Source organism: Mirounga leonina, unplaced genomic scaffold (genome assembly GCF_011800145.1).
Source record: "Mirounga leonina isolate KUSES-001 unplaced genomic scaffold, KU_Mleo_1.0 Mir_94, whole genome shotgun sequence".
NCBI classification, from domain to species: domain Eukaryota; kingdom Metazoa; phylum Chordata; class Mammalia; order Carnivora; family Phocidae; genus Mirounga; species Mirounga leonina.
In genome coordinates, this window is record NW_023270855.1 from 57,299,088 (window position 1) to 57,321,315 (window position 22,228).

The 22,228-nt window shown below is 54.2% G+C and overlaps 1 protein-coding gene across 1 annotated transcript in view; it reads right to left on the bottom strand.

Annotated features, from left to right (window-relative positions):
* The window catches only part of TMPRSS9 (transmembrane serine protease 9), a 32,576-nt gene extending 11,146 nt beyond the window's left edge, over positions 1-21,430 (bottom strand). Inside the window, exons 1-10 of the mRNA XM_034996450.1 lie at positions 21,167-21,430; positions 16,923-17,050; positions 13,136-13,203; positions 12,848-13,027; positions 11,953-11,993; positions 10,544-10,657; positions 8,131-8,302; positions 4,811-5,085; positions 2,501-2,637; positions 1,318-1,636 (exon numbers count right to left, since the gene is read on the bottom strand). Coding sequence (XP_034852341.1) covers positions 1,318-1,636; positions 2,501-2,637; positions 4,811-5,085; positions 8,131-8,302; positions 10,544-10,657; positions 11,953-11,993; positions 12,848-13,027; positions 13,136-13,203; positions 16,923-17,050; positions 21,167-21,308 — 1,576 coding nt within the window. The 5' untranslated portion in view covers positions 21,309-21,430. The remainder of the gene's footprint in view (positions 1-1,317; positions 1,637-2,500; positions 2,638-4,810; positions 5,086-8,130; positions 8,303-10,543; positions 10,658-11,952; positions 11,994-12,847; positions 13,028-13,135; positions 13,204-16,922; positions 17,051-21,166) is intronic.
* Positions 21,431-22,228: the final 798 nt, after the last annotated feature.

A 22,228-nucleotide genomic window follows, 5' to 3' on the forward strand; every position in this document is an offset into this window, starting at 1 on the left:
AGGGAGGGGGTAGCTGACATTTAAATGGAGCAGGGTTCCAACAGGCTCAGCATCGCGGGTCTAGGGGACCATGAAGGAGGACTGGCATCCGATCTGGGTCCTTGGAGACCACAGAAGGCAGACAGACAGACATAGACCGCTGTGTCCAGAAACCCCATCTCTGCGGCTCGGCCCCAGGTTGTAATTAAGGCAGCTCCCCGGGGCCGAAGACACGGAGGTGCCCCGGGCAAGAGGGTGTGTGTGACTGGCCACTGAACGTTCCTGGAAGATTTCATGGAAGAGCTTGCAGTGGGGCAGAAAGCAGGAGGGGTCACCGCGATGCCCCGCGGAGCGTCCTCAGGGGAGGGGGCGACCGGCAAACCTGACCACTGGCTTCGCCCAGGTCTGCTCTCTTTATGGAACAACTCGCGGGAGGCAACTCTGTAAGCCGTCCGGCTGCAAACTAGTTGAGAATACAACAGAAATCTCCCGTCTACCCTGACACGGCCACAGTTAACAAGGACCGGGCCAGCTCATGCGAGCAAACAGCCCATAAAGAGATGCACAAGACGGACAGACGCACCCCGTCCCTGCACGGGAAGATCCACGTTGTGGAGATGGGAAGACACAGATTCTCCCTAAGCCGAGCTGTAACTCTAATTGTGTAAAACCGGGAACATGGAGGAGAAAGAAGCCAATCACAAAAGGACCGACGTGACTCGGCTCCTGGGAGGGAGCGGACAGCCAGTCACAGACATGGAGGCGGCCGAGGGCTGGCGGGAGGCGGGGTGAACTGTGTGTAGTGGGCACAGAGCCTCAGGTTTGCAAGATGGAAAGTTCTGGAGACTCGTTGCACAAGGTGAACATAATGCTACTGACCTGGACACGCAAGAAAGTTTAGGATGGCCCATTTTATGTGTTTGACACGGCAATTAAAAATAAAATTAAAATTAAAAAACCAGATAAGCTGATCTTGCTCTTTTCATGGAAGAGGAAGCATGCGAGTGTGTGCAGGAAAATTTGAAAAACAAAAAAGGAAGAAACGCAGGTTCTCGGATATAAGTCATCTGTGTGTGTACATTTATGTGTGGGGTGTGTCTGGAAGGATCCCTGAGTGGAATAGCTCAAAGTCACCAGCCCCCGGCTCACCCGTGAGGACATTCCATGTAGAGCCCATGCGCGGCCCGACCTGGCCGCACAGTCTGACGGATGCCAGTCCGCCTTCGCCTGTGCTCACGGCAGACATTACTAGCCCATCGCCCATCTGTTCCCCAGTACCCATCAATCCAACCCTGCAGGGAGTGGACATCTACGCCCGCCTGTGCCCCCAGCAAATACCTTGTGGCTTAGAGGCTGTCCCTGAGTCAGGAGGCGCCGTGCTGGGGCCCCGCGTGGGTCTGGCGGGGGTGTGGACCACCGGGCTCTCGGGACTGGTGGGCCGGGCAGTGCTGTGGCTGGCGGAGGTGGGAGCCACGGTGGGGGCCAGAGGCTTGCTCACCATGGTGATGGCCTCCAGGATCCAGTCCCGCAGCCTGGTCACGCGGGCATAGACCCCGGGACGCCGGGCTTCCGCACAGCCAATACCCCAGCTCACGATGCCGGCCAGGAAGAACCTGCCGGAGGGCTCCTCGCAGACCAGGGGGCCTCCTGAGTCACCCTAGGAGACAAAGGCCTGCCTTCAGAGCGTCGGGGCTCCGGCCGCAGCCAGCCCCAATCCCAGAGCTGCAGAGTCAGAGAAGGAGCCCCACCGGGGACTTCTGAGACCTGTCCGCCTACAAGCTCACAGAGCAGAGGCGGGCCAACAGTCCACATCTCAGAACCCGCTTTCTCTTCTGTAAAAAGTCAATGGGAGGGGCGCCTGGGTGGCTCAGATGGTTAAGCGTCTGCCTTCGGCTCAGGTCATGATCCCAGGGTCCTGGGATCGAGTCCCGCATCGGGCTCCCTGCTAGGCGGGGAGCCTGCTTCTCTCCCTCTGCCTCTGCCTCTCTCTCTGACTTTCATGAATAAATAAATTTTAAAAATTAAAAAAAAAAAAAGTCAACGGGATGTCTAAGATCGCTTCCAGTTCCACCGCGGGCAGTTGAAGACCCACCCAAATAAACACCCCCTCCTCCCCTTAGCCCACGAGATCTGTGGGGATGTCCGTGCTCGCCGAGGCGGACAGAACGGCCCCAGCATTTCCCAGAGTGCCTGCTCTGCCTTGCACTCCTGTCTTGCAGTCCTTCCCCTTCTCTGCACACCCGGCTCACCGGGATGCTCACATTCTCAGACACACGCCCCCCTCCATCTTTCCCAACGCCTTCTCCAGGCTCCAGTCTGGATACGGCTCCTGGAGCACCTGCAGCGCTCTCTCCCTACCTTCTCCCCATCCAGCTTTAGAGGTGAGGAATGAACTTTAGAGGGATGAACTAAGAGGAAGGAAATCCGAGCAGGGGACGTCTCGGTGGTGGGCCGGAAGCTGTGAGGACCCCGTCCCCCTGGGCCTGGGGCAGGTGGGGCAGGTGTGGGCCGCGGGGCTCACCTGGCAGGAGTCCACCTTCCCATCCAGGTAGCCGGCACACACCATCCTGTCGGTGAGCGAGTGGCCATACAGACTTGCACACAGGCCCTGGTCCAGCAGCTCCACGGTGGCTTTCTGCAGCGTCTCTGGCTTCACCACTGCCCAGGACAGGGAGAGACTGGCAGGATGAGCCCGGAGGCTGCGGGTCGTGTCCGCTGTGACCCCGCATCCCCCGCCGGGAGGGGCTTGCTCAGCACCCAGCTCAGAACCTGGCAGAGGCCACACTCTACAAGGGCCCACCCGTAACCTTCTGGCCCAGACAGCAGAGGCACCCGAGTTAACACCCTCATCTCCCCCTGAAAACCCCTCTGCCTGAGTCTCCCTCACTAGCCCTCTGCTGGTCTGCTCGTTCTCCTCTGCAGAAAGCACTCCTTAGCCCGACACCGGCTGATTTACGGTTCATCTCTGCTGAATGTGAAATCTGATTATGTGGCCCCTCTCCTCAAACCTTCTGGGGTGATCTCGCCCCAACCTCCCGCTCAAATGAAAAAGTCCAAGTCTGACTGCTGACCCCAGGGCCTTTGCACATGCCGTTCCAGCTGCCTGGAATTTTGTCTCTACAGAATCTGCCAGCCTTCCTCCCTCATCTCCTTTTTTTTTTTTTAATTTTTTTTTAAAGATTTTATTTATTTGTGAGAGAGAGAATGAGAGACAGAGAGCATAAGAGGGAGGAGGGTCAGAGGGAGAAGCAGACTCCCCGCCGAGCAGGAAGCCTGATGCGGGACTCGATCCCGGGACTCCAGGATCATGACCTGAGCCAAAGGCAGTCGCTTAACCAACTGAGCCACCCAGGTGCCCCCTCATCTCCTTTCTTAAGAAGCCCCTCCTGACCACCTATTTAAAGCTGCAGCCCCCACCCCATGCCTACCTTACTTTCCTCCACTGTGTCCATCCCCATCTGCCATCTTTACAACCTACTTCCCTCTAGAGCTGTGCTGTCCAGAACGGTAGCCACTGGCCACATGTGGCTACTTAAATGCAGATCTAAATGCGTTCAAATGAAATAAAACGCACAACTCAGTTTCTCAGCCGCACGGGCCACGCTGCAGGGGGCTGGTGTCTCCTGCAGCAGGGGACACAGACCTAGTAAAGCACGGCCGTCCCAAGGAAAGTGCTCTTGGATGGTGCTGGTCTGGGCTGAGCCCCACGCAGGGAGACTGTTCTGCTTCCTGCCCAGTCCCCTGGACCAGCGCTCGGTGAGCTGGGGAGGCTCAAATGTGTCTGGATCGTCTTCCCTCCTAATTAGGTCCATGTGGCCAATACCTTTCCTTTTCAGAAGATGTAAAAATCACCCAGCATTCTTTCTTTCGTGTCAGGTAAAAAGAGACCCGGGAAAACCCCAGAACACAGGCAGTGGGCCCTGCGAGGGAGGTCAGCCACGGTGGATCCCCAGACCCTTCATGCTGGGTAGAGCTGCCCCCGAACCTGGGGGCCCTAGGTCATCCCCCACTCCCTGCACTATCCATGAAAACCCACACAGCCACTGAGCTGAGCTGGGGCTAGTGGCTGTGTTGGACAGTTTGCTCTAGAACGTTCTAGATGGCGTCATCCAATAGAACTTTCCGCGACACTGGGAATTCTCGCTGCAGGGTGCCCTCCTGTTCCCTGAGGCTCTGCCTCCTCCAGCAGGCCGGACCCGCGGCGTCTCTGTCCTGGGGCCTTCCCTACAGCTGTCCCCCAGCCCATTTCGGTTTCCCCACGACATCCCGTCACATGAAAGGCGGCTCTCATCCGAGGCAGTTCCGTTTTGTGAAGTCACCGCGAACCCCGAATTAGCGAGTAGGAAGCATGGCCTCTGGAGGATCACGGGACAGGAGGACACGAGCCTCTGGTCCCAAGATTTTCGAGAACCGACCGATACGTAACCTCCTGTTACACGTGCTTCTGTCTAAACGCGCCATAGTTAACGCACACCCTTGAGTCCTTCACCTGAACGCGAGTCAGGGGCGCTGTCGCTCACCCCTGACGGCAGGTATCTGACGCGCGCTCCTCACCAGGCACGCCCCCGCCTCCCCGGCCGGCACCCCATCTGTACTCTCGGGGCCCTTTTAGAAATCACCCTCAGAATGCACCAAAAGGCAAAAAAGGACACTGGTTTCTGGTCGGAGCTGAAACAGTAGGTGCCAATGACCACGAGATCACCCCGAGGGCCCGTCTGGGGCTGTGAACACCCCCCACTGGGCAGGTGCGCTCAGAGCACAGGATCAGGACAGCGGGGTGGGCTGTTTGGACCCCCCGCGCCGCGGCCCAGCCGCCGAGCGCAGCACTTACGGAAGTCCTCCCTGAGGTAGCCCCAGCCGGAGATCAGGCACCTCCTCCGGGGCGGGAAGACGTGCGTGGCTGCGGGGAGGCACACGGGCTGGACGTGCCTGCCGAAGGGCAGGGGCCTGTCCAGCTGCAGGACCGCCACGTCGAAGTCGGCCGTGTCCGCGTTGTAGAGCGGGTGCGGGAGGATGCGGGCCACGCGCGCCCGCACCGTGCTGGCCTCGGCCCCGCTGAGGTACGTCGTGCCCGCGTAGGCCACCCACTCTCTCGGGTCTTGGAACCTGCAGGACAGACGGACCGCAGCTCAGAGGCCCACCCACGGGACAGGCGGCAGCGGGAGGCGAGGGAGGCACTCTCCCGGGGGGGCGAGCGTTAAGGGGGCGCCCCGAAACCCAATCATCACAACCGGTGTTTCCACGCAACGTTGTCAAAAGTGAACATAAATGCAAAAGAAATCCATCCTGGGCGCCTGGGTGGCTCAGTTGGTTAAGCGACTGCCTTCGGCTCAGGTCATGGTCCTGGAGTCCCGGGATCGAGTCCCGCATCGGGCTCCCTGCTCGGCAGGGAGTCTGCTTCTCCCTCTGACCCTCCTCCCTCTCATGCTCTCTGTTTCTCATTCTCTCTCTCACAAATAAATTAAAAAAAAATAAAAATAAAAATAAATTAAAAATAAATTTATAAAAAAAAAAAAAGAAATCCATCCTGCCCCGAGGATCAACACTCTTGGCAAAGACAGATCTGGGTACGAAATGTTAAGGGGGCGCCAGAAACCACAGACCAGGCAGCAAAACACCTGAACGAATGCAAAAGGCCCACGGTGAACAAAGCAGGGACTTCGGACGTAAGCACGGGGTCGGGCTGTGCTGGCTGCGCTCACCTCCCTCGCCTTCCCCGAGCCCGCGCCCGTCAGCTCTGGTCTCGACTTCAGAGCTGGATATTCCGTTCATTGTTGATTTTTTTCTTTGCACTCATTTTGATTTTTTTGCAACACGACATGAAGATATTACTCGTCACGATGTCTGTTCCTGGCGACCCCCTACATTTCGCCCCCCGCCCCCCGGCGAGGGCCTCGCTCTCCTCACCCTAAGCCCAGCCCTGCGAGGCCCCTCATGGGCCCCACAGTCAGTCAAGGAACAGTACACTTCCCGGCAGAAACACGGGACGAGGCTGGGTTCTGTTTCACAAAGCCCTCCCCTCTTCGCCCACCCTCTCTCGGTATCTTTAAGAACTCAGCTCAAGGCCAAAACTCTTACTGCCTTAAAAATGGTTCAGATAGTAAATTTTACGTTATCTGTATTATATCAGAGTAAAAAAGAAGAAAACAAAGGTAGCTGTAACAGGCCCTCGGGACAACTGGGGCAAGCCGGACGCGGACGGGACGCTGGCGGACGGCATGTGGCCGGACCTTCCCTCGGCGGTGCGGGCGTGGGACGGCATTACGGGCGTGCGGGGGACCGTCCCTTATTTGTGCAGACATGAGCAGCAGGGCCAGAGGGGTATCAAACGGTTTGGCAAAGAAAGGATGCACGTAAAGGCCCAGATACGGGGCAGGCAGCAGGAACCAGCGCTAACACGGCAAAACGCGATCGCTCGCCGAGATCAGGGAACAGGTACACAGGTTTGGCTCTACTGTTTCTACCGCTTCTGTCTGCTTAAACACTGCCGTGATAACACATGGGAGGAATAAAACTTCAAGTGGAAAACCCCCAACTCCTGCTGTCCTGAGCTGTCCCTGTTTCTGACGTCTGTCCCCCGGACCGTCACCCCGAGGCAGACAGCAGGTTGCACTCGGGCTCACCGGCATCCCACGGGGTGGTCAGTGGGCAGTGGTCTCTCTGAGGAGCCCAGGATGCTGCTGCCCTGCCCGCTCCCCAGGACTCCTCAGACTGCAGCAACCAAACAGCAGTGCCTGGTGCAGGGGCTTCTAGAACCTTCTCCCACCTTTGACCAGCTCCATTCTGGGATCAGCCACTCTGGTTCGTTAAAGACCCTGACCATCCTCAACGACGACAAGCAACAACCCGGTTCAAAAATGGGCGAAGGGGGCGCCTGGGTGGCTCAGTTGGTTGAGCGACTGCCTTCGGCTCGGGTCATGATCCTGGAGTCCCGGGACCGAGTCCCGCATCGGGCTCCCTGCTCGGCGGGGAGTCTGCTTCTCCCTCTGACCCTCCTCCCTCTCATGCTGTCTCTCATTCTCTGTCTCAAATAAATAAATAAAATCTTAAAAAAAAAAATGGGCGAAGGACGTGAACAGACATTTCTCGGAAGAAGACCTACAAATGGACGCTCCACGTCACTGGCCGTCAGGGAACGCAAACCATGACCGCAGTGTGACCCCACTAAGACAGCTCAACAGTAACAAGCGTTGGTGAGGATGTGGGGAACCTGGAGCCTCCCACACGGCTGGCAGTGGCGGGAAACCGTGCAGCCCCCATGGGAAACTGGAGGGTCCTCAAAGGGTTAAACACGGAATTACCGGACAACCCGGCAATCCCACTTCTGAGTCTATACCCAGAAGAACTGAAAGAAGAGTCCTGAAGAGATGTTTGCACATCCCTGTTCACAGCAGCAGGATTCACGGTAGCCAAGAGGTGGGAACAGCCCGTATCTAGCAACAGATGAGTAGATACACAGAATGTGGTATATCCACGTAATGGAACGTCATTATTCAGCCTGAAGAAGAAAGGAAGGGACCCTGACACCTGACACGACTTGGAGGGACCCTGAGGACACCGGGCTCAGTGAGAGGAGCCAGACCCGGAAGGACACATCCCGCAGGACCCCACTCCCAGGAGGTCCCCAGAGGGGTCCCGTCCACACAGACAGAGAGGAGAGGGTGGGAGCCGGGGCTGGGGCAGGGGGTGGGGAGTCCGTGCTTTGTGGGGACAGAGTCTCCGTGTGGGGAGATGGAACGTTCTGGAGACGGAGGGTGGGGGTGGGGAGTCCGTGCTTCGTGGGGACAGAGTCTCCGTGTGGGGAGATGGAACGTTCTGGAGACGGAGGGTGGGGGTGGGGAGTCCGTGCTTCACGGGGACAGAGTTTCAGTTTAGGGAGATGGAATGTTCTGGAGACGGAGGGTGGGGGTGGTCGCATGATGGTGTGAGTGGGCTTCATGCCGCTGAATTCTAATGGCTAAAGTGGTAAATTCGTGTTATGTAAATTTTACCATGATTTTGAAAATAAAAATAACAAGAACACATTCAGATTCAACAACAAAAGAGAAAGAAGGAAAGGAAAAGAAGAGAGCTCCACAGGGCTCTGTGGACCCAGGAGAGGTGGCGCTCCCAGAGTGGAAGGAAGGTGGGACCGAGGGGTGTGGGGCTCACTCGTTGAAGCAGTGGGCTGCAGACACCAGCCACCGGGCCCCGACGATGGCAGCCCCACAGAAGTGCTCATTGTTCTCTCGAAGGCTGACTTGCCACGGGAACTCCCCGGGGGACGCTTCCATGCCGCCCACGATCCGGCCGGCTGTCTTCCAGCCGGGCTGTAGACCGCAGTCTGCAAGACAGAGGTCACCAACCAGGAGCCCCAGAGGCAGGGCCGTGACCGAGCTCCCAGCACGTCCATGCGGAATCTCTCATCCCCCGGCCCTCTTGTTGAAACACCTGCTCTAGATCCCTTGCACTTGGCTTTGCTGACTCCTTTGGGGTCTCCCTGTCCCCTCCTGCCCCATCTCCAGCTGCCCGACAAAGGTCAAACACCCAAAGACTGCCTGCACCAGGGAGTGGCCGAGAACGCCTTCAACCAGGAACCCTTTTTCCGCCTCGAGCACAGGTGGCCTTCATGCAACTTTGACTTCGCCGTATGACATCTGTCATATGGTTCCTGGCCAAAGGCTAGGTCCGGGTAGGAACTCCACACTTCTGACTTGATTTGGGGTTGTGCTAACTCATAAACCAAAGGGCCAACACTTTGCTTTCTTGTGTTTCTACCTGTCTAGCGGGCATTTTCCTCCTTTTCCTCCCCGCCACGGGCCCCTCCTGATGTCTCTACCGCAGCTCATGTTGCCATGCAGTAAACAGTGAACTCAGCAGCCCCGGACTGTCCAAACATTGCACATTTCAAAGAAGGTCGGCCCTTGACCACCTCCGGGGAGGAGCTCTCTAAGGCCCTGGAATGTTGCATGATAAGAGCAGCTCTGTCTACCTGGGGCATTAGGTCGCCCAGGAAGTTTATGCCACAGTGTGACTGATGGCCTTGGGCCATGTGGGATCCGCCTGACCTCTGGAGGGGCTGCAAACTAAGTGTTACGGGCTGAGTTGCAATCCCTGAAAAGATGTTGAAATTTAACCCCCAGTACCTGTGAATGTGATTTATTTGGAAATAGGGTCTTCACAGATGATCCAAGTAAGATGAAGTCATGAGTGAGGGCCCTAAATCCAATTACTGGTGTCCTGAAAAGGGGAAACTTGGACACAGACTTGCACACGAGGAGAAGGCCATGTGAACATGACAGCAGAGATCTGGATGACACTTCTACAAGCCAAGGAATGCCAGGCATCCAACAAACCCCAGAAGCTGGGAGAGAAACAGGAAACAGATTCTCCACCAGCTCAGGAGGAACCAGACCCTCGGACACCTTGACCTCGGGCCTCCAGCCCCGCGCATTGTGACAGGGGACATTTCCACTGTTTTGTCCACTCCGTTTACGTCACTTCGTTCTGGCAGCTCTGGGACTCTGGGCGGTGTTACATGGCCATGTGACCAACCCCCAGGACAGACCCTGGACACAAGGCTGCCCTAAGTTGGAAACACTTTGTGTGGTCTGTCACATGCTGCTGATGGGACAGTTAGTTCAGGGCCAGGAGAGGGCAGCGGGAAACTTGCTCACTCCCGGTCTTGCCCACACTCTGCCCTGTGCGCCTTTTCCTTTGATGGCTTTTTCCCTGGAAGAAGCTGTAACCGTGCAGAGAACACCTGAGTTCTGAGAGTCCTTCCAGTGAATGAATCACTGACCTTGAGGGGGGCCCTTGCTCAATCGGCCTCCACAGACCGTCCTTCACATCAGGTGCCACACGCTACAAATGTCTCCTTCACCATGTATTTTGCAAGTTTCAAAATTCTCATACATACATCTTTTTGTGAAATGCTATGTCTCAACTTAGTCCACTTTTATGTCCTTCAGTGAAGTTTTATAATTCTGTGTAATATTATAGGCTTGACATGTTTATTTTTTGCTGCTCTTGATCACAACTGGGATTTTTTGCCTTTTACCCTCTGATCTGTTTTTCCTTGTATAAAGCACAGCAACAGCTTTTCTTTGTGTTGATGTTCATCTTACTCTCGTCTCAGTGTTGAACGGTCTTATTTTCTAACAGCTGGTTAGTCAATTTATTAATTCATTTATACAGACAATCACATCCACTGCACATTAGGATTGTTTTCCCCCTTCCTTTCCATGCTTAAACTGCTGCCCTTACCCTATTGTGTGGGCTAGCATTGCTAGAAAATGTTGGCTACTCTTACAGCACTTTAATTGTAAGATGCCCTTGCCCAAATCCTACTGCATATAGGACAGAGCTCCAGGTCCTGGCATCTGAGGCTTCCCACAGTCTGGTGAGGACCTGTCTGTTCAGCCATATCATAGGTGCCCGGCCACCCCCCGCCCCCTGCTTTTCTCAGCCCAGCTACAGTGAATACCGGGCCCATACGTAACGTGCACAGTGGGCCAGAGAGCAGAGCCAGCAGCTGACCCTGGAAAGGGACGTGGCCCAGAGACCGGCCAGATAGGAGACTGACCACAGTGGGCCTCATCAGATCCATCGGAGCAATCCACTCGGTCGTCACACTCCGGGTTCACTTTGGTCACACACTGGCTGTTCTGGCAGGAAAAGGTGTTCCCTGGACAGTGACCTGAGGGCAAAAAAGAACCAAGTTCCTGATCCCCGCTCCATCTCTCCTGCCTGCAGTAAGATGCCACTGTCTACTCAGAGCCTCTAGAGCATGGAAAACATTTCTTTTTTACTTTTTTAGCCCTGAACGTTTCTGAAATAATTTTCTCAGAATTAGTATGGAGACATAACAAGAACGTCGGTCAGCATGAAGACAGGGCTATGCAATGGAAATGTAGGCACAGCACATGGACTCCCACATCTTCCAGCACCCACGATTTTCTAAAGCAAGATACAGGTGAAATTGAACGTTTCAAGTTGTGGTAAAACACGTACAACTTAAAGTTTACCACACTAACCATTTTAAGTATACAGTTCACATTTGGGGCCGGACTGTTCTCTGTGGGGGTTGAGCAGCCCTCCTGGTCCTACCCACTCGATGCCAGGAGCCCCCACTCCTTACAACCACAGATGTCCCCGGACGCTACCCAGAGTCCCCTGGGGCCTGGATCACCCCTAGTTGAGGACTCTGTGTGGCACCCACTCTTTTTTATTTTTTCCAAACTGTCTGTTTTTGTCTTTTAAAGGCAGATTTCCAGGGCGCCTGGGTGGCTCAGTTGGTTGAGCGACTGCCTTCGGCTCAGGTCATGATCCTGGAGTCCCTGGATCGAGTCCTGCATCGGGCTCCCTCCTCGGCGGGGAGTCTGCTCGTCCTCTGACCCTATCCCCTCTCATGTGTTCTCTCTCTCTCATTCTCTCTCTCTCAAATAAATAAATAAAATCTTTAAAAAAAAAAAAAAAAGGCAGATTTCCACCACTTTTCAAAAAAAATTGTTACTGTTTTCCCTCACTCGTGTTTGGTCATGTGTAATTCAAAGTGTCTCGTCTTTTTTTTTTTTTTTTTAGATTTTTTAATTTTTATTTATTTATTTGACAGAGAGAGACACAGCGAGAGAGGAAACACAAGCAGGGCGAGTGGGAGAGGGAGAAGCAGGCTTCCCGCTGAGCAGGGAGCCTGATGCGGGGCTTGATCCCAGGACCCTGGGATCACAACCCGAGCTGAAGGCAGACGCTTAACGACTGAGCCACCCAGGCGCCCCTCAAAGTGTCTCGTCTTTAAGTCCTCTGCCCACACAGGACTATGACTCTATCCCCTCCCGGCCCCCTGGAGGAGACTGCTGTGCAGAAGTAGTATTTACTGCATTCGAGGGACTCCTTTGTGTACTGGAAAGAAGTCTTGGGAAACCTCTCCTCATGACTGCCATCGGAGAAACTCGGCAGAGGGCAGGGAGCTCCATGGGAGAGGGTAGGACATACCTGCTGATTTTAAGTCTCTTTCTGTCAGTGGCCCTTTGTGACTTCCTGCAGTGAAACAGACAAGAGAGAGAAGCTCACTCCGCGAGTTCCGCAGTTCTTTGAAAACACTGGATTGCAAAGCCAAGAGCTGCACTGTGCACCGTGGGAGCCCCTTACATTCTAACTTAAATCAATTTAAGATGAAATCAGATGAAACAATCTCTTGCTTGGCCACTGGCTGCGTGACGTGTGCTCCAGAGCCACATGGGGCTGGTGGTCACCTCAGTGGGCTGTGCAGGCAGGAAACGGAGAATTCAATTAGCACTGATATAGAGGTTACTAAGAGTCCACTAACATGTCAGGGTAGGTGGGGAAGGACCATAAATGTCCTGCAGGGCAGGGTCAAGGCCACCAGATTTTAACTTGATGACACACTGAACTCACGTCTGGCTCTCCTCACGATGCACCGCATCATCAGGTTTTATGTGAAGTTTCTGGTACATGATAGGGAATCTGCATCATCAGATTTTAGGGCACAGCATTTACTCTTATTCCTATACCAAGGTTGGCAAACCGGCTGTGGGCCACATGCAGCCCACCATTTGATTCTATAAATAAAGTTTTATCAATACACAACTGTGCCCATTGGTTTATGTTCTGTCTTTAACCCTCCTGTTACAACAGCAGAGTTGAGTAGTCTCGACAGAGATCCAATGGGCTGCAAAGACAAAAGCATTTACACTCTGGCCATCTGCAGGTCGCTCTTACCTGCTCCGTACCCCTGAGGGAAAAGTATTGTGCACGAGTTAACTTTTCATCAGAGGGAACAACTGTGGGAAACCTGAAGTTTACTGCAACTTTCAACGGTCTCGTCTCCCACAGCCGCCTCCTAATTCCTCCAGTGTCTGTTGCCTACTTGCCTGTGAGCTCAGCGGACACGATGGTGCCGTGGGCAGCCAGGGGGATACCATGCCCCTGCAGCCTTGCTCTGAGTCCCTGCTGCAATAGCTCCTCCTCCAGGCCCAGGCTCAGTGGCTGCAGGGCTTGCAGCAAGAAGTGGAGCCGGAAATGCACGAAGACACTGGAATTCCCATCCCTGTAGGTAGGAGAGAAGCCCTTGGAGAGGGAGGGCTCCTGCTGGAATCTTCTGGAATCTCTTGGGTGTCCACCAGGCTTGCTTCACCCGGAGGAGGCCCTGACTCACCTGTAACCTAGCACGGTACAGCCCACACAGCTGGCCTCCAACTCTGTCTTCTGGAAGCTGCTCACAAACTGCAACAGAAACAACAGTGGTACACGTGGAGGCCACGGAGTAGGCGCCCGCCCCGCGGGGACCTGCCGCGTGCTCGCAGAGCTGGAGGCACGGAAAATGCCTCTTCTCACACCCAGTACACACAGAGTCACAGAGCTGTGTAAATGACGGGGAAAGGGCACTTGGAAGTTACTTGGATGAAAATACTGCCCTATCAGCAGATGGATGGATAAAATGTGGTCCATCCACATGAACAGGAACAAGGTGCCCACACGCGCGGCCCCGGGGACGGACCCTGAGCCCACGACGCTCAGGGAGGGAACCAGACACGGAAGGCCACACGGGGTGTGAGTCCACATGGCTGACATGTCCAGAACGGGCTCATCTGCGGACGGGAAGGGGGCTCGTGGGGGCCGGGGGCTGGGGAGTGATGGCTAATGGAGATCAGGTTGCTTTGGGAGTGATGGAATGTTCTGGAACTAGACAGAGGTGATGGTTGCATAATTTTGTGAATACACAAAATGCCAGAATTGTTCACTTTAAAAATGGTTAATTTGGGGGCTCCTAGCTGGCTCAGTCGGTAGAGCATCTGACTTTTTTTTTTTAATATTTTATTTATTTATTTGAGAGAGAGAGAATGAGAGAGAGAGAACACATGAGAGGGGATAGGGTCAGAGGACGAAGCAGACTCCCTGCCGAGCAGGGAGCCCGATGGGGGACTCGATCCAGGGACTCCAGGATCATGACCTGAGCCGAAGGCAGTCGCTTAACCAACTGAGCCACCCAGGCACCCAGAGCATCTGACTTTTTAAAAGATTTATTTGACAGAGCAAGCGAGCACAAGCAGGAGTGGCAGAGGGAGAAGCAGGCTCCCCGCGGAGCAGGGAGCCCGATGCGGGGCTCGATCCCAGGACCCCGAGATCATGACCTGAGCTGAAGGCAGACACTTAACGACTGAGCCACCCAGGCACCCCGAGCATTTGACTCTTGATTTTGGGGTTGTGAGTTCAAGCCCCACATCGGGCGAAGAGATCACTTAATAAAACTTTTTAAAAAATGGTTATTTTACATGAATTTTACATTAAGAAAATCCTGCTTTGCGCAAACAGATGCTACTAGAACTTGCTTATCCTCCGTGTGGCGTTCAGGTGACTACTGTCCACTTCTCCTAGGACTGTCTCAGGTTTAGCACTGAAGGGTTCCTGTCCTGGGAACTGGGATGGGTGTTGTTCCAGGTGCAGCACCAAGGCTGGGGGTTCCTGAGAGTCCCCTTGGCACCTCATGTGACCTATACCTAGGGTGACAAGATGTCCCAATTTACCTGCTCTTCCAGTGGAGTTACTAACGGTGTCCCTGCTCATGGTCAGTGTTCTGTCACCAGGCCTGCTTCTTAAGCTCACAATACACAGTTCTCCCTCCTAAAATTCCCTCCAACCTGTTTTTCTTATTTCTACTCTCCAAGTCCGTGTCCCTATTGCCCGCATTCAGACCTGCTGGCCCACAGAACAGTCCACAAATTTCAGCAAGTATCCTCCACCTGCCTGCCCCACGTGCCAGCCACCGGTCACACACGGCTACTGAGCTTCTGAAACACGGCTGGTACTATGAAGGAACTGGTCTCTACATTTTAGTTAGTTCACGCTTAAATTCTAAAACAGATACTCCAGTTGCCAGAAAATTCTTAAGTATATTCGGAGCAACTTACATATGTAAATGTTATGGAATCTACGTATCAATCAGGTATTCCTGATAAAAACTTTGCATCCATATCGAGATGTGAGTGCAAAATGCACACTGGGTTTTGAAGACTCAATGCAAAAAAGAAAAAAGAATACGAAACGTCTCCTCAATACCTACTTTATGTCGATGACACGAAAGGATAATACTCTGGATGTTCTGGGTTAAATATATTATTAAAATTAAATTTACCTGTTTTCTTTTTTTTAAGAATTTATTTATTTTAATTTTATTCATTTGACAGAGAGAAAGACAGCGAGAGAGGGAACACAAGCAGGGGGAGTGGGAGAGGGAGGAGCAGGCTTCCTGCCGAGCACGGAGCCCGATGTGGGGCTCGATCCCAAGACCCTGGGATCATGACCCGAGCCCAAGGCAGACCCGTTTTTTCCTTAATGTAGCTGCTAGAAAATTTTAAATTATGCATGGGGCTTGTTTTCTTTCTTTTGGACAATGCTTGAGGGTGTGGGACTGAGATTAGGAAGCTAACACCCACGGGCCAAATTCAAGTCATTGCCTGTGTTTGTATAGTTCAGAAACTAAGAATGGCGTTTCCATTTTTAAATGGTTGGAGAAAATAAAAAGAAAAATAGTATTTCATGTCACATGGAGATTATTTGAAATGTGTTATTTCAGTGTCCACAAATTTAAGTTTTTCTTTTTTTTTTTTAAGATTTTGTTTATTTGAGAGAGAGACACAGCGAGAGAGGGAACACAAGCAGGGGGAGTGGGAGAGGGAGAAGCAGGCTTCCCACTGAGCAGGGAGCCCGATGCGGAGCTCGATCCCAGGACCCCGAGATCATGACCTGAGCCGAAGGCAGACGTTTAACGACTGAGCCACCCAGGCGTCCCCACAAATAAAGTTTTATTGGCACAGAGCCACACCCGCTCATTCACCTGTCCCCTGTGGCACCTCTCAAGATGCCTCAGGCCAAGCTGAGTAGTTGGGCCGGCGAGTGTCTGGCCCGAGATGCCAAAGATCTTGCCTGTCTGGCCTTAGAGGACAAGTGTGCTGACCCCGGTGTGGACGGGATGACTCAGCAATGTCGCCCTGCTTTTCTCATGTCTTACCACACAGCCTCCTGGCCACAGGCAGAGGGCTCCTTTCAAACTGTGACTCCTCACCTAGCGACCCTCCTGCTTCTCTGAGAATGAAATTTAGAATATATTAAGTTGAGATATAATTCACCTAACTTACAACTTACCTTTTAAGAGTGTACAGCCAGATGGGTTTTAGTGCATTCACAGAATTTTGCACCATCACCGCAACCAGTTTTCGAACATTCCATCAGCCCAAAAGAAACCCCGTCCCCATCAGCTGTCACTCCCCAGCCCCGGCCCCAGGAGCGCCCTTCCCGTCCGCGGATGAGCCTGTTCCGGACGTGTCACCCACGTGGACTCACACCCCGTGTGGCCTTCTGTGTCTGGTTCCCTCCCTGAGCGTCGTGGGCTCGGGGTCCATCCCGGGGCCGCACGTGTGGACACCTTGCTCCCGCCCGCGGCCGAGGGACACTCCCGTGCGTGGGTGGACCTCCTTGCATTTATCCATTCACCCATCGATGGGCATTTGGGTGTTTCCACTTTTTGGCTCTTATGAGTCCTGCTGCTGTGGACATGGGTGTGAGGGCTTTCCGTGTGGACGTGAACTTTCATTTCTCTTGGGTGGACACCTACACACACAATTGCTGGACCCTATGGAAACCGTTTGACCTGACCGACTGCCTGCCTGCTTCCACAGCGGCTGCCCTCTTTCAGGTTCCCACCAGCCCTGTGTGCGGGTTCTGATCTCGCCAATGGACTAAAACTTATAACCTTTTGACGTTCCTACGAGCCCAGCAGGGGTCAGTCCCCACCGATGCCGCCCTGCCCTGCATCCCAGAGCCCACCAGCGCCGGCCACGGCAGCCTCGTCCTCTTGGCCCCACGTGCCCTCTTCCCTGCCTCAGTGCCTGCCTGGGTGTCCCCCCTGCTCTGCTCGCCCGGACACAGCCCCTGGCTGCCCTCACCAGCCTTTCCAGAGTGGGCGTCAGCGTGCGGTAGTACTCTGAGGTCTCTTGCTGCAAGCTGCGGGCATACTGGACCCCTTGCAGCTCAGCCGTGTGCTCCACGTCGACACCCTGTGTAGAGAGGGAGGCTGCGGACAAGACCAGGGCCCCGTGAGAGAGCCCCACCTTCGGGGTCAGGGTGCAGTTAAGTCAGCCCCAAAGGCCCCCAGCCACCCAGGGGCCGTCGCCCCAACAACCAGCTGGTGGGCCGACTTCCTGGGGGCCCTGAGTGGTCATCAACAGTGCCCCCGTCACCTCTCACACACGTTCTGGGTTCGATGACGGACTCTATGATCACCCTCCTCAAGGCGCCCAGACGTCCCTGGTGTTTTGAGGACGGGACTGGCTCCTGCTCACCCGTCTCACCAGGTGTGCCTGGCTCAGGGCCTGAAGCTGGCTTCCGCCCAAAGTGGCTGAAATGGCCTCAGAAGACCCTCCCTCCAATTTGGAGCAATTCCCACCTGATGCCACAGGGGCCTGATCCCAGCCACAACCCCGGGCCAGTCTCATGATGCCACCCTGTGAAAGAACACAGGTTTCCAACTGCTGGAAACGCGGCGTCAGAAGCAACAGCAAAGACTCAGACCCATAAACACGGGTGGGGAGGGGCAGAGCGGGTGCAGAGGAGTGGGGGTGCGGCAGGGATCCTGCAGGAGGGCCACGTGGCGTGGGCAGCGGGCGAGCCCAGCACAGCTGCGGACTTGTCCAACCATGTGCCGTGACCCACGCCTGCTCTGCTCCAGTCACAAGAAGTACACAATACCCAAGACTAAGAGTCACAAAAAGTCTTAAAATGAAGACTACAATAGCGACCACTGAAAACGTGGGTTCCTGTCGAAAATACGTTAGAACTCACAAAATGACACACTAGCAAAAAAATGACCCTAATTACGATATAAAAAAAAAAAAATGAGGGCGCCTGGGTGGCTCAGTCGGTTAAGCGACTGCCTTCGGCTCAGGTCATGATCCTGGAGTCCCGGGATCGAGTCCCGCATCGGGCTCCCTGCTCTGCGGGGAGCCTGCTTCTCCCTCTCCCACTCCCCCTGCTTGTGTTCCTGCTCTCACTCTCTCTCTCTCTCTGTCAAATAAATAAATAAAATCTTTAAAAAAAAAAAATGAAAGTAGCGGCCACATAAACCGTAAAAGCTGGGTCCCAATTCTATGTATTGTGAATGAATATTCGTCTAGGTAGATATTTAGATCTTTATTTATTCAATATGGTAGAATACACGTTCGGAGCCAATTCCAAACACAGTTTGACTTCTCATTTGAGAAGCTAACAACAGAAACGAGCATCCTGTTGTGGAGAGCAAAGCGTTTATGCTCCGTATCCCAACTAAGCCTTTCTTTTTTTCCCCCCCAAAGTAATCACTACACCCAACGTGGGACCTGAATTCACAACCCCAAGATCAAGAATTGCTCACTCCACGGACTGAGCCCACTGGGCTCCCCCCAACTAAGCCTGTTGTCCCTCTGAAATAATGACAGACCCACAGGAAGCTCAGAAATAGCCAGGAGGTCCTGTGTGCCCGATGCCCAGCTTCCCTCAAGGCTAACATCGCCAACTAAAATTCTGAGCTGTGAGAAGGGGATACATTTTAATTTTAATTGAACAAAAATTTTAAAACTGTGTAAATGTTCCTTAAAGGCTTCCTTAGTTTCAGGGGTCCTGATGGGGATTGTATTTATGTTGTTCTCAGCATGTGTGCGTGCTTCCAGGACGCCCCTGCCTCCCCCTAGTGTGAGGACATTCGCACATGGGCGTGCGCGAACACACGCTCACACATGCACACCCACAGCACAAACTTTCCTGCATTTGACGCCCACAGCCATAAGGGGGCCTCTGCCAGTCACGCCAGGCTGTGAGGTACCCCAGATGTTCCATAAATACGTACAGAAAGAGGGCACGTTCTGCATGGAGCACTGGGCGTTACGCACAAACAATGAATCACGGATCACCACATCAAAAACCAATGATGTATTCTATGGTGACTAACATGAAATAAAATAAAAATTTTTAAAAATACGTAACAAGGGGCGCCTGGGTGGCTCAGTCGTTGAGCGCCTGCCTTCGGCTCAGGTCATGATCCCAGCATTCTGGGATCGAGCCCCGCATCGGGCTCCCCGCTAGGCGGGAAGCCTGCCTCTCTCCCCTCCACTCCCCCTGCCTGTGCTCCTCTCTCACTGTGTCTCTCTCTGTCAAATAAATAAATAAAGTCTTTAAAAAAGGGCGCCTGGGTGGCTCAGTCGGTTAGGCGACTGCCTTCGGCTCAGGTCATGATCCTGGAGTCCCGGGATCGAGTCCCGCATCGGGCTCTCTGCTCGGCGGGGAGGCTGCTTCTCCCTCTGACCCTCCTCCCTCTCATGCTCTGTCTCTCATTCTCTCTGTCTCAAATAAATGAATAAAATCTTTAAAAAAAAAAAATCTTAAAAAAAAAAATTTAAAAATACGTAACAAATAGACATACGTACTCCATATAAAAATCAAAGAAACCCATGCAGAATTGCCAACTTACTGTTTTGCCACAAGAGAACATTTTCTCGCAAACTGCCACTTACTATCATTATTTCATGAATGAAAGGTGACCTTCACATCCCCAAATAAAACTGTAGGAAGCTTATCGGCTCAGAATAGGCCTGTTCCAGAGCACTGCTGCCCAGAACTTCCTGTGATGACAGAATGTTCTAGATGTGCACTGTCCAGTGCGGTGTCCATGAGCTGCCCATGCAGGTGGCTGGTGGGGACGAGGAACTGACTTTTTTTTAAAGTAGGCTCCACGCTGGGCGCGGAGTAACTCAGGACCCTGAGCTCAAGACCTGAGCTGAGACTGAGTCTGATGCTCAACTGACCGAGCCATCCAGGCAGCCCTAGGAATTGACTTGTAAATACCGTTTAATGTTAACTGCTTTAACTCTAACCAGCCCACAGGGCTCAGGGCCGCCATCCCCAGCAGCAATGAGGCAGACAACACTGGAAGAGCTGCTCTACGTGGTGGCTAAGAATGAAAACGGCTCATGGTCTCACAGGGGAACTAGGACTCGCGGTGGAAGGAGAGGGGCAAGTCCCCAGAGGGTATGCAGACCCTGCTGTCACCTCACGCATTCTCACAAGACAGCACAAGACATCATCTCTGGAACCGTGTCCCTGTGTGGAGACCTGCGGGGCTGTAAACCGCAGAGACGTCACACGGAAAACCAAGGGACGTCGTGGCCCTCTGCAGTGATCGGTTTTATACTTTGCAACAAGACAACATGTGAACGGGTATAACAGATCCACATGGTTCAAAATCCGAAGCCACCAAAGGGCATCTGCTGACAAATCTCCCTCCTGTGATCCACCGTATGCTGTCCTCCCCGGAGGTAACTGGTTACTTAGGCTCTGAAACTCCCTCAGAAAAACTACTGATGAACACAGGCAGACAGGTTTTCCTTCCTTGCTGTTTGGCACCTCTCCCTACTTTTTCTAATGTAGGCATCTCTAGATCATTCTACCGAAATATAAAGAGAGCTTCCTCTGTTTATTTTCACAACCGCAGGCCCACGTTGTATAGAGAGGCCACAATTTTGTATGGTTCACCCTAAATAATATGATTATCTACTGGAAGCAAATATGAAATAGGGCCCACTGTGAATTGTAGGAGCATAAACCACTGTTCGTTTTGGGGGGGGCGCAGGGCAGAGGGAGAGACAGAGAATCTCAAGCAGACTCCACACCCAGCGTGGCGCCTGATGCAGGGCTCGATCTCACGACCCTGAGATCATGACCTGAGCTGAAATCAAGAGACGGATGCTTAACCGACTGAGCCACCCAGGCGCCCCACTGTTCGTTTCTTACACTTCAAAAAGCATAAGTACTTTTCAAACTTCTCAGTATTTAAAATAGTTCATTTCACTGTCCCAACTTGTCTCCTTTTTTACCCCACAGTGAAAACTTCCTGGGAAAGCCCAGTCCGCGGGAAACATGAATACCCGGTGCCTGGCCCACCCGTGCACCCACCCACCCCAGACCGCCACCCAGTGCACACCAGACCCAGGCTCCTGGCCGGCCTGACTTACGTCCTGGTGGCCTGAGGGCCAGCCTTCAATTCCATGCCTGCATGCTCAGCCCTTTGATTCTGGAGTCGTAACGCAGATAACACTGAGCCACTCCTAAGCAAGTGCAGGTCGCCTGGTGTGTGAACCCGTGCAAGCCCACAGCCACTTACCCACGAGGACTCCCAGGGTGACCATGACAATGCCGGTGGCCACCACAGCGGAGAGGGCCACACGGCAGCACGTGGCATCGGGAGCCGGGACTTCCTTTGCCGCCCCAGGCACAAGCTGTAAGTCACCCGCCGTGGGCTCCATGGCTCCTGGACCCGGGGAAGGCCACCTGAACGCCAGCAAGAAAGGACCGAAAAACAGGGTCAGAGCTGGAGGATGCTTCTTGTCCCCCAAGCAAGGGTTTCACTCGTGCACATGTGGCAGCCTCCCACGGAGCCCCAGGTGCCTGTCTCAGTGCTAAAACACGACTTCAGGGACGCCCGGGTGGCTCATTCGGTTAAGTGTCTGCCTCCAGCTCAAGTGGGACCTGGAACCCAGCATCCTGCTCAGCAGGGAGCCTGCCTCTCCCTCCGCTGCCGCTTCCCTTGCTTGTGCTGTCTCTCCGACAAATAAATAAATGAAATCTCAAAAAAACAAAGCAAAACAAAAAAAACATGGGTTCCGTGGGACACCTGGCCGGGCCTGTGCACGTGGGCTGCGTGGGCCGCTGGGGTCCGCCGCCACGAGGGATGCACGACTTTCCGCGACGCTTGTAACAAATCACCACGAACCCAGTGGCGGGAAGGAACCAGATTTATTACTGAGCAGTTCTGGGCTCAGAAGTCCTCAAACCCCGGCGCGGGCGGGGCTGGTCCCCCCGGGGCCCCCGGGAGACCCGGCTCCGGCCTCTTCCTGGCCCGCGGCCCCCCCTCCATCCTCACCGCCAGCAGCGCGGGGTCTGCCCATCTCTGGGACTCCCACCCTCTGCCTCCCCGTCGTGAGGGCCTCGTGAGGACGCCGGGCCCCCCGGGAGCCCAGGGTCACCCCTCTGCCGCGGGAGGGGACACGTCCCAGGTCCCGGACCAGGACTGGGGACGTCTCGGGCCGCCGTCCGACCTGACCGCGCAGAAAACGCGGACACAGAGCGGACAAGACGGAGCCCGGCCCGGCGCCAGCTCGGGAGCCCACGGTGTCCTGCGTGGCCCTGGACTCTACGTGACCACCCGCGGCCGCCAGCATCCCCG